The sequence below is a fragment of the Euwallacea similis genome, unplaced genomic scaffold (assembly GCF_039881205.1).
Source record: "Euwallacea similis isolate ESF13 unplaced genomic scaffold, ESF131.1 scaffold_51, whole genome shotgun sequence".
Classification (NCBI taxonomy): Eukaryota; Metazoa; Arthropoda; class Insecta; order Coleoptera; family Curculionidae; genus Euwallacea; species Euwallacea similis.
Genome location: NW_027098676.1, coordinates 87,110 through 98,844, shown reverse-complemented (window position 1 = coordinate 98,844; position 11,735 = coordinate 87,110). Strand labels below are relative to the sequence as shown.

The 11,735-nt window shown below is 39.8% G+C and overlaps 1 protein-coding gene across 1 annotated transcript; it reads right to left on the bottom strand.

Annotated features, from left to right (window-relative positions):
• Positions 1 to 246: 246 nt before the first annotated feature.
• LOC136418958 (uncharacterized) lies at positions 247 to 5,629 on the bottom strand. The gene is made up of 4 exons (XM_066405165.1): positions 5,392 to 5,629; positions 3,642 to 5,182; positions 1,539 to 3,573; positions 247 to 857 (listed from the first exon to the last, which is right to left on the bottom strand). The coding sequence occupies exons 1-4, from the start codon at positions 5,627 to 5,629 to the stop codon at positions 247 to 249; spliced, it is 4,425 nt and encodes a 1,474-aa protein (XP_066261262.1).
• Positions 5,630 to 11,735: the final 6,106 nt, after the last annotated feature.

The window sequence follows — 11,735 nt, the reverse complement described above, 5'->3', positions numbered from 1 at the left end:
AGATCAAACAAAATGCGAATCAACATCTGGTCATACGGACAAAGTGGCAAGAGAAACGAGTAATGTCCATAGGCGTAGCACACGGATTTCTTACATACTAGTCACACATTTAATACTAGGCTTATGAAGAATACAACTTATCGAACTAATACATTAAATTAATTAACGGGAATTCTGTCCCCTACACAAGCCCTAACATGCCGGCCCCGTTAAAAGGTCGTTACCTTTTAAATTATTTACAAAGAGTTATTTGTTATTCATGGGCAATGGGCATATTTTCGACAATGATCTTCGCGATATAGTTCCACTGGGTAAGCGCACTGACACTACACGTATCACATGATCCTTTCCTTCGTGGAGTTCGACAACTCGAGCTAAAATCCAGCGCAGTGGGGCAGTATTGTGTTCCACCAGTAAAACTAATGCTCCAATATCTATGGTTTTATCTACAGTGTTCTTCCATTTACATCGAGTTTGCAAATTTGTCAAATAGTCTCTGGACCAACTATTCCAAAAATGCTGCTGGAGTTGTTGAAGTCGTTCGTAATGAGATAAGCGAGAGATAACGGCGTTCTGGTAGTCGGGTTGTGGTAAACTTGCCAACGAGTCACCAATAAGGAAATGCGCGGGAGTTAAGGGTGCATAGTCGTTTATGTCGTTTGAGATTGGCATTAGTGGTCGCGAGTTGAGACAAGCTTCGATTTTTACTAATAGGGTGTACATCTCTTCGTATGTTAGAGATGATTCACCTAAGACGCGGCGAAGATGAAACTTAGTCGATTTCACCGCCGCCTCCCACAATCCTCCCATATGGGCACTACGCGCGGGTATGAAATGCCACTTTATCAAATGATTGGCTAAAAATGTAGTTGTGGCGTTAATGTGTGATTCATTATTTATTAAGTTATAGAGTTCGATAAAATAATTATTGGCCCCTACAAAGTTAGAACCATTGTCTGAATGTATGTTTGTTGGTTTTCCTCGTCTGGAACAGAACCTTTCCAAAGCATTCAAAAAGCTATCGGTCGAAAGATCTTTAACCAGTTCGATATGTACTGCACGCGTGGCAAAACAAACAAAAATGCATATGTAAGTTTTTACGGATTTGGCTCTACGCAGCGTACCCTCCTTTATGAGTATAGGCCCTGCATAATCGATTCCGCAATTTGAAAAAGGTCGTGAAGGCGTTACCCTTGCGGTCGGAAGGGAACCCATTAAAAATTTCGAAGGTTTCGGTTTTACTCTAAAACATCTTATACATCTACTAAGGTTACGTTTAACTGCATTTTTTCCGTTTATTATCCAAAATCTGAGGCGAATTATCGAAAGCAAGTTTTGAACTCCCGCGTGGAGATGTTTCATATGCTCATTCTGTATTATCAAGTCAGTGAATTTATGTTTATACGGTAATATAATAGGGTGTTGTTGTTCAAAATTAAATTGTGAATTTATTAAACGTCCCCCGACTCGAAGTATTCCTTCTGAATCGAGAAATGGGTTTAGATTCAAAATTTTACTTTCGCTTGGGAGTTTTTTACTTTTGGATAAGTCGGAAATTTCCTTTTCGAAGCTATCCCGTTGAACCAATTTTACTAATAAAAGCAGTGACTCGTTTAATTCTTCAACTGTCAAGGCTGTTGACTTATTCATCACTTTGCGGCATCGATTTTTAAGTCTGCATATGTAACCTACTACTCTGTGCAGTTTGAAGAAGGTAGAAAATCTATCAAAAATGTTAAGTCCGTAGTTGTTGCTATTTACACTCGTTGTTTTATATACTGTGGTATGATTATTTTTTAATTCGGGCAAGACATCGACGGGAACCTCATGGCTATCTAAGTTCGCTTCCGTCCTTGATGTGTTTTTCTTTAAAAATTCGGGACCGTGAAACCAAAGATCACATCCCAGCAATTCCCTTGGGCTCAATCCTCTCGATATTACATCTGCAGGGTTGGCCTTGCTTGGCACGTGAGCCCACTCCGTTATCTTGGTCAATTCATTAATTTTTGCCACTCGATTGGCAACAAAGGTCTTAAGGTGAGCAGGATCAATTTTCAACCATGCCAAAACAATACTAGAATCCGTGAAGTATCGTACGTCTGATATTTGTATGTCTAAAATTTGTCTTACCGTATTCATTAGTTTGGCTAAAAGGTGGGCCGCTAGAAGCTCAAGTCGAGGCAAGGTCAATTTTTTAGCTGGAGCTACCCTTGATTTTCCTGTCAACAGTCGTAATTCGCGACTACCTGACTCATCCTCCGAGGCCACGTAAATACAGGCTCCGTAAGCCTTTTCGGAGCTATCAGAAAATCCGTACAATCTTATATGGGCCGTCTTTGTTGGAATTACAAGCCTATCGATCTTGTATTCATTGAGGCACTCCAGTTCATTCGAGAATTCCTCCCAAATCTGTCTTAGGTCATTCGGGACCGCTTGATCCCAACCGATATGTAATTTCCATAGAGCTTGAATGATTAACTTGGCCCTAGTTAATGCGGGACCGATCAACCCAAGCGGGTCAAAGATCTGCGAAATTTTTGAAAGAATAGTCCTTTTGGTAACACGGGATGGCTCGTATTTAATATTTACTGAATATTTTAGAGTATCTTGTTTAGGATCCCAGCTGATTCCAAGAGTTTTTATATGTTTATCTTCATGAGGTAGAATTAAATTGTCGTGATTTTCGTTACTGTTTGCTTGTAGGATACTGTTTAGAACTATGTTACTGTTGGACGACCATTTTCTCAATTTAAAATTAGCTTGACTTAAAATATCGTCTAGTTCCCTATAAATTTGCAATGCATCTGTTTCCGAATCAATGCTAACCAACAGGTCATCCATGTAGAACGAACGTTTAATTATTTCTGCTGTTCGTGGATACCTGTCTTTGTTGCGCTCGGCCAATTCTATCAAGCAACGTGTGGCTTGAAAGGGTGCACTCGATGTGCCATACGTTACCGTGTTGAGTTTATACACATTAATCGGATCATTAAGATTTGCTCGCCATAGTATCTTTTGGAAGTTACGTTCTTCCTCATGAATTTTTATACATCGGTACATCATTTTGATGTCCGCGCTCAAAACAATTTTGCGAAGTCTTAGACGTATCAAAATTGAGTACAAGTCATCTTGTACTACTGGTCCTACCAAAAGCGTGTCATTCAGGGAAATTCCTAAACTTGTTTTGCAGCTTGCATCAAAAACGACGCGACACTTCGTGGTAATAGAATTCTTTAGTACCGCACTGTGGGGTAAAAAATAAGAATTGTTTGGAATAGAGATGTCCCTTTCAATGGGCCCTTGAAGCGTCATGTGGCCTAAGTTCTCATATTCCGTCATAAATTCTACGTACTGCTTCTTGAGGTCCTTGTCCTTTTCTAACCTTTTCTCTACATTTTTTAACCGCTTTAGGGCATTCGATTTGGAGTTACCGAGACTAAAATCTGTTTGATTATTGAACGGATACCTTACGACAAAACTATTGTCCATGTCGCGGGTTGTAGTTTGACTAAAATATTCCTCACAATAATTTTCTTCCTTTGATAGGAATTTAGCATTTTCAAACTCTTCAATCTGCCAGAATTTCGTCAACGAGTCATTTAATGTTTTATTTGAAATACTAGTCGCATACATATACATACTTCTTTCCGACTTTGAGATTCTCTGCATATTAAATTGCCCGATATTACCCAGCCTAAAGAGGTTTCTTGTAACATTGGCAATCCCTTTCCTAATTTAAGTTTACCCGAACCTAACAGATTATAAAATATGTCTACCCCTAATAAAACATCAATTTGTTTTGGTTCATTAAATTTCTCATCAGCTAGATTGATATTTGTTGGAATTTGAAGTACCGAACTAGGAAATCTAAATGAGGGTAGATTTTCGGTAAGAATGGGCAAAACCAAAAATGCTATGTTAGATTCATATTCGTTGAACCTGGATTTTATTTTCGTGTGCACTCGCTGATTAATCTTTGTGACAATTTGACTGATACCTGATAATGAAAGGTCAATTTTTTGGGGACTTAAGTTTAACTTTCTGCAGAAGTTTTCTGTCATTAAATTTGACTGGCTTCCGCAATCGAGTAAGGCATTGCATTTATGCCAATTTCCTTTTCTGTCTGAGATGAGAATGGTAGCCGTGGATAGTAGTACTTGATTTTTATGAATACCTAACGATGATAATGCCAAAGGATTGTTTTCCGTATCGTACGTGACCGCGTTACTTTGGCCGATTGTTAGAACTGTAGATTGTTTGGATTCTCCATACCTTCTAGATACATCGTGAGCCGAAGGATTAGATGGAAAACTGATCGATGATTCATGTTCAGTTAATGATGAGGAAGGTTCATTAGTGCTGCTGTTGCTAAAATTTTGAACATGTTCACTCCCTGAACGTTTCTCTATATGTAACGTGCTATTATGTTTTTGGTTGCATTTTTTGCAGCCTCTTGATCTACATTCCTGTTTCAGATGCCCTGGACGTAAACAGTTGCTGCACAATTTATGTCTTCGAATTTCGTTATATTTGTCCGACACTGATAATTGGATAAAACGAGGACATTGATGAATGAAATGGTTTTCGGTGCAGATGTAGCACTTACTGATTTTTTCGGTCAAAGAATACGAATAATTCCTAAACTGATGTGATTCGTTTCTTTTCTCGTGGCCTTTGTTTTGCGTTCTATCCCTATTATGCTTATTTGATTGTATGGTTGAGAAACCGCGAACCGCTTCCAACGAACGACATTTTTCGGTTAAAAATTCCATTAATTGATCAACAGTCGGCAATTCAGTATTACATTGTTTCCGCTCCCACTCGTGATTAGTACTATCATCCAGTTTGTTTAATATTATCGGTATCAACAAAACATCCCATTGATCCACGGGTAATTTTAATTTTTCTAATGATGATTTATGTTGCTGAACTGCATCTATTAACTTTCTAATATTTACAGATGAACCTTTATTCACGTTTGGTAAATTAAGAACTAAACCTTTAGCGTGAATGTTAATAACTGCTTTTTTATTCTCATATCTTTTTTGTAACAGATTTAAAGCGATTGTATAATTATCGGGAGTTATGTCGAGAGAGTCTATGAGATTTAGCGCATCGCCTTTACAGCATAATTTTAGATATAACAATTTTTCTGTTTCACTCAAGTCGGTTCTGCTATGGACTAAGGAATCAAATATGTTTTTAAACTGAACCAAGTTTCATAATTGCCATAAAATGAACGTAAGCCTAAATCTGGTAATTTTCCTAGACCTCTTGGTGAATTTTGTTTTCCTAAATGAGTATTAGTACTATTTTGATTTTTGCTAATTGAATTTATTAACTGCTTTAATTCTGAAATTAAATTAAAGTAGGCTGATTCGATCTCAATACGTTGTTCTTCTTCGTTTAAGCTTAAAAATTCTAGACGAGATTGTACTTTATCGAACTGATTATAGTCCTCCTCCACGATCTTGAGGCGGATTTCTAATTGAACTGTTTCTTGAATGTCTCTGTTATCACGAAGGTACTGTTCAAAACGGGATAAACGTTTAGTTAAAATTCTGCGAGCGTGCAAAAGTTCTCTAAATTCATCGTTCTCGCTAAGAGACTCTGCTGAGCCTAGTTCCATTTCGGATCGTTTTGAAATTTTTTCTTTTTGAGCTCTAGTGGTCATTTTTAACTACTATTGATAACGTGGCGTTAAAATAAATCAATTTACGCGATTCAAACAGAAGTACTACTGGAGAAATTAACTAGTTTCGACTTCTTTAATGTGCATAAATCGAGCATAAACCAAAGTAAATAAGTCGTATCAATCTCATACAACTAACGACCATTTAAAGTATCAAATGGGAATCGGGATTATGAGGTTATGCAAATTCAAAGAGGAAAAATCGTGATAAAAAGGAAATGACTCACCGGGATTGTTTCTTGCTCTCCTTGGGATCCACCGTTCTACTCCTTATTCCGCTTTCGATGTCCTATGTTCCACAGGTTCTGATCCAGTCCCGTGATATCCGGTTCGAAGTGACCAAAAATGTTGATCCGGCTCGTAGGACCAAAAATGTTGATCCGGCTCGAAGGACCAAAAATGTTGATCCGGCTCGTAGGACCAAAAATGTTGATCCGGCTCGAAGGACCAAACTGTTTATTCGTGGATCGTGGTACCAAGATGTTGATTAGACATGGCCTAATTCTTGATACGTCTAGTAAGCAATGGACTGGATGCTTGCGAAGGACCACCCTGAGTTCGCGGTCTCAGAGACACCGTGTTCGTGCAAATGAAAACAAAACCCTTTTCTAACGGTAACAAAGGTTTATTATTCACTAACAACTTCGAGTAATGTAGCAAAGAAATAACAACTTTTCGTGACAAGTTAATTAGTGTAGTAATTAACCGTGTATAGGAACCGTGTGTAAAGTAATCGCGTACGAGTAACGTGCAAAGTACGGAGTTAAGGGTCGACGGAGACGCACAAGAAGAGAGCGATTTTTCTTCTTGCAAAATCTTAAATACTAAAGTTAATGGTAACCGTACATAGGCGTACCAGAAACTAAGAGGTCATCATCGGCGCTTCTTCTAGATTTGTCCTTGTGACTTGCCTAACTTTAACAATATAATTGGGTTTTATTGGAGGGCGTTTATGACCAGCATCGAGAACGTGTCTAAATTCTAGTACGCACAAAAGGTCGGCGAGGAGTTTTATTACACAGTTAGTCTAAGATCAAACAAAATGCGAATCAACATCTGGTCATACGGACAAAGTGGCAAGAGAAACGAGTAATGTCCATAGGCGTAGCACACGGATTTCTTACATACTAGTCACACATTTAATACTAGGCTTATGAAGAATACAACTTATCGAACTAATACATTAAATTAATTATCGGGAATTCTGTCCCCTACACAAGCCCTAACATTATCTTCAAAAGATAATCGCTAAACCTTCTACATTCTTCCCACGCTTACATCCCTTAGTCATTCTCTTCACACCCCCATATGATAAACAAACCCTCTTTATCTTTCAAGGCAACGATCTACTTTAACTAGTACAAGTTTAGTCAATCTCCAATGGGCACTCTTAGGTGTCGGTGACATACCACATATGCCCAAGGATAAGACGTAGCTCCATCCTTGTAAGATAACAGGTTTATTGCTCTTGCCTTAAATGAATTAATATCCAACCCCGTATCACCTTCTATATGAAAGCTCACACGGCCAATCCTGACACCAAATTCGTTCTCGAATTTCCTTAACAATTATCAACAAAAAGTAATACACAGAGAACTTAAAACTAGGTATTAATGAAACTACAGAGTGCGAAGAGCTACAGCTTCCAACATGACAACAAAAGCACATATTACAAAGCGTGCCACCCCTAACATCACTACAATAAAGAACAGGAACTATACAGTGTTCCGCTCTTAACAGAACAACTAACATTAGTTGCGAAGCGTCCCGCTTCCAACAACTTTACAAAAGTAAAAAGATACTAACTGAATATGAACTGCAAAGCGTCCCGCTTTCAACAGAACAACTAAACACTGGTTGCGAAGCGTCCCGCTTCCAACAACCCTACACTAAAATATGAACTGCAAAGCGTCCCGCTTTCAACAGAACAACTAAACACTGGTTGCGAAGCGTCCCGCTTCCAACAACCCTACACTAAAATATGAACTGCAAAGCGTCCCGCTTTCAACAGAACAACTAAACACTGGTTGCGAAGCGTCCCGCTTCCAACAACCCTACACTAAAATATGAACTGCAAAGCGTCCCGCTTTCAACAGAACAACTAAACACTGGTTGCGAAGCGTCCCGCTTCCAACAACCCTACACTAAAATATGAACTGCAAAGCGTCCCGCTTTCAACAGAACAACTAAACACTGGTTGCGAAGCGTCCCGCTTCCAACAGCTTTACAAAAATAAGAGTAAGTAAATCATGCATTGTCCGATAAATCATCAGGCCATAATCTGATCATGTCCTTGGCCACAATTCGTTTTCGATTTGACGCAAGACTTTTCAGCGCATACCTTTCATTAGGGAGAACTTGAGTTATTTCAAATGGTCCCTCATACCTGTCGTCTAATTTTGCCAAATGACTATTGCCTGAAGGGTGATAGACGTAGTCACCTATTACAAATACCTTGTTTGACCTTCTTTTCTTGTCGAACAAATTTTTCGCCAAATCCGCTTGCTTCTTCATACGTTCGTATGCCAGTTCTCGATCGCTTAATAAATTATTGGGGACGTCCTTCAACGAAAAGGACGCTGTCAAGGTTTTTACATCGGAGCTACTGCCTTCAACCCCCGTTAATAAATACACTGGCGAAAATCCAGTTGTCTTTTGTACCGTGGTGTTCAATGTATTTTGCAATTTTTGAATTACATTCGGCCATTCTGTTCTATTAGTTATTTCCGCCCTAAGCAAGTTGGTGACTGTTCCCACATAGCGTTCCACCTGTCCATTGCCCCGTGGAGCACTTTTGGCAACAAAATGTTGTTGAATACCCAGTTCCGAGAGTGATCGTTGAACTAAACTGTCAGTAAAATTGGTACCCCTATCGCAGATCAGTCTTCGCGTGATACCAAACATATTTAAGTACAAGGTCATGGCACTGCACATCTCAGTACCTGACAAGGTCTTAAGTGGTACCAAAAATAAGAATTTCGTAAAAGAGTCAACCAAAAGTAATAAGTGCTTATAACCCTCGGCCGAGGTTGGGAACGGACCCACACAATCGGCATGGACCGTATGAAATGGTATCGGTCTTTTATCAATAGGGTGCAGATGCGCCTGTTTAGGACCAGTATGATTTTTGCTAATAATGCACTTCAAACAATGGTTGCAATATTTTCTTACGAACTTGGCCATCCCAGGAAACCAAAAATAGTGGTTTATTTTAGCTAGAGTTTTGTCGGGGCCGATGTGGCATTGTTCGTCGTGAAATAATCTTAGTAATCCTAAACGGCTACCCTTGGGTATAAAAGCGCGGTAAATAGGCGGGTTTCGACCAGGGTTAATTTTTCTAAATAACAACTCGTTTTGACAAAAATAGTCGGTCGTGAGTTTCCCGTCGTTTAGATTGCTTATAATGCCCTGGGTTTCATGATCTTTTCTTTGGGCCCTTTTTAACCAATTGTCCGTGGTCACAGCCTGAATTCTTACGAGCTCGGGGTCAATGACCTCAACAATGGGGTTCCTACTAAAGTAGTCCACGTGTTGGATATATTTTCCCTTGCGATATTCAATTTCAAAATCGTACGATTGTAAAAATAACCACCATCGGGCTACTCTCGGTATTAACTCCCTTTTGTTTTGGGATAGCTTAAGAGAATTACAATCGGTTACGACTTTGAACTTCGTGCCAAGTAAATAAACCCGGAAATGTTTAATGGCATAATATACCGCCAGGGTTTCCAGCTCGTAGGAGTGGTACTTTGACTCCTCGCTCGATGTTCTTTTAGAAAAGTAAGCAACCACTCGCAATTGATTGTCGTGTTTCTGAAAGAGGATGCCTCCGTAACCCACTGAGCTAGCATCTGTATGGAGTTCTGTTCCCAAAGTCGGATCAAAAACGGCTAGTAGAGGCCTCTGACTAAGGAAGGCGCAAACATAAGATTTCGCGATTTTTTGCTCATCCCCCCAATCAAAAGGCACGTTATTCTTTGTCAATTTCGTGATGCAGGCCGTACGTGCCGCCAGTTCCGGAACAAATTTACGAAAATAGTTAGCAAGACCCATAAATTGCCTCACTTGCTTGACATTGCATGGATCAGGGGCTCTCAAGAGGGCGTTCACCTTATTTTTCCCTGGCCGTATACCATCTTCAGAAACTTCCTGGCCCAAATACTCGATTTGCTTTACAAAAAAGTTACACTTGTTGATATTTAACGAAAAACCTGCTTCCGTGAGACAATCCAAAACTCTAGATAATTTTCCCAAGCCTTCAGGTATGGTCATTGAAGGAATAAGTATGTCGTCTAAGTAAACCATGGCATCCTTATCCCTTAAATCACCTAGAGCGCCACAAATCGCCCGCTGAAAAACAGCCGGTGCGTTCGAGAGACCAAACGGCATTCGCAAATATTCATAGTGCCCATCAGGCGTCACAAAAGCAGTTTTTTCGATCGAACACCTGGCTATTGGTATCTGATGAAATCCAGATGCCATATCCAAGGTGGTGAAGTACTTATTTTTACCCAAACGGTCAAGCTGATCATCGATTCTGGGCAAGGGAAAACGATCCTTAACAGTGATTTTATTCAGCGCCCGAAAATCACAGCACATACGAGTGCTCCCGTCCTTTTTGTGAACAAGAACTATGGGGCTTGCGAAGGGGGAGTTGCTTTCGCGTATAATATTATGTTCGAGCAATTCCTTAATGATTAATTTGACCTTTTCTCGTTCAGAATGAGCCATCCGATAAGGACGAAAGTTAACTACTTTGTCATCCTTTAATTTAATTTCTAATTTCGCGGTAGCAATTGGTGACACTGAAATTCCAGTAGTGATGTATTGGCTATACTTCGTGAGCAATGCCAATAAATCCTCTAAATCTCGTCCCCGTAAGGGCGTCTTCACAACTTCCGCCGAAACGGAGATGGTGTTTACGGCCTTAGGTGACGACCCACGGTCATCTTTTAAATAAATACAGGTGCCCTTATCGTCTGTAAGAAGCTGGACCCCGGGGTGATTAAAAAAATCGCGACCTAATATGCAGTCGGGGATAATGGCGGAACTATCAACCACAAAAAAAACAGTTTCGAAAGCAGTGCCGTCCCTCTCTATATTTAAGATCGTTTTCGTGTTTACAACTACAGAGGACGCCCCTATGCCATGCAAGGTTAGAAAGGTTGGCTCCAAGTTACAGTTTAACTGCTTAATAATTTTTTCCGATATTAAACTGCACTCAGCACCGGTATCTACTAAGCAATTAACCGAAACATCTTGGATTTTAAATTGGGTGCAGAAATTCTTGTCTAAGTTCGCGCAAAAAAAGTTCACCTGACGAGAGGTGGACGGTTGCTCCCGTTTTCTCTGAAAACAGTCATCAACCCTGTGCCCCGTTTTATGGCAAAAACTACAGGTAAGCTTACTTCTATCTAGGAATTTACCCTTAACATTATCTACAGAATGACCAAATCTCGTTCTTTTTGGACAGGCACGACTGAGGTGTCCTGGATCATTGCAAATGAAACACAACTTAGCATCAGAGTTTCGTCGAACTTTTAAATCGAACGGATAATTCCTTTTAAGTTTACCGGAATCGGATTTACGGTTATTTTTATTATAATTCGCCAGAAGATCTAATAATTCGCTGACATTATTAATCTTACTGTTGAAGGCAGCCGTTTTGACTTGGACATCGTCAATGTCCCCAATAATGATTTCCAAATATTGACTTTCGGTTAAATTGACATTTAAAGATTTGAGCAAGGATAATTTTTTCCTGGCATACTCACAGTATGAACCTGCCAAATCACTAGTGAAGAGACTGGCTCTCCGCAATTTCTCACTTAAGTTCTTTTTTGTCGGAAAAACACTACATAGTTCATGTTTTAGACCTTCCCACGTTCTCTCATCTGGTTCCCACGTCGCAAACCATTCGGCGGCCTCACCTCTGAGGCTGGGGGTACTCCTCGTCAGCAACTCGTAGTCCGTCCAATCAAACAGGGTCCCCAATTTCTCTATCTCAAGACACCACTTTCTAGCATTGTGGACGTCCGATGAA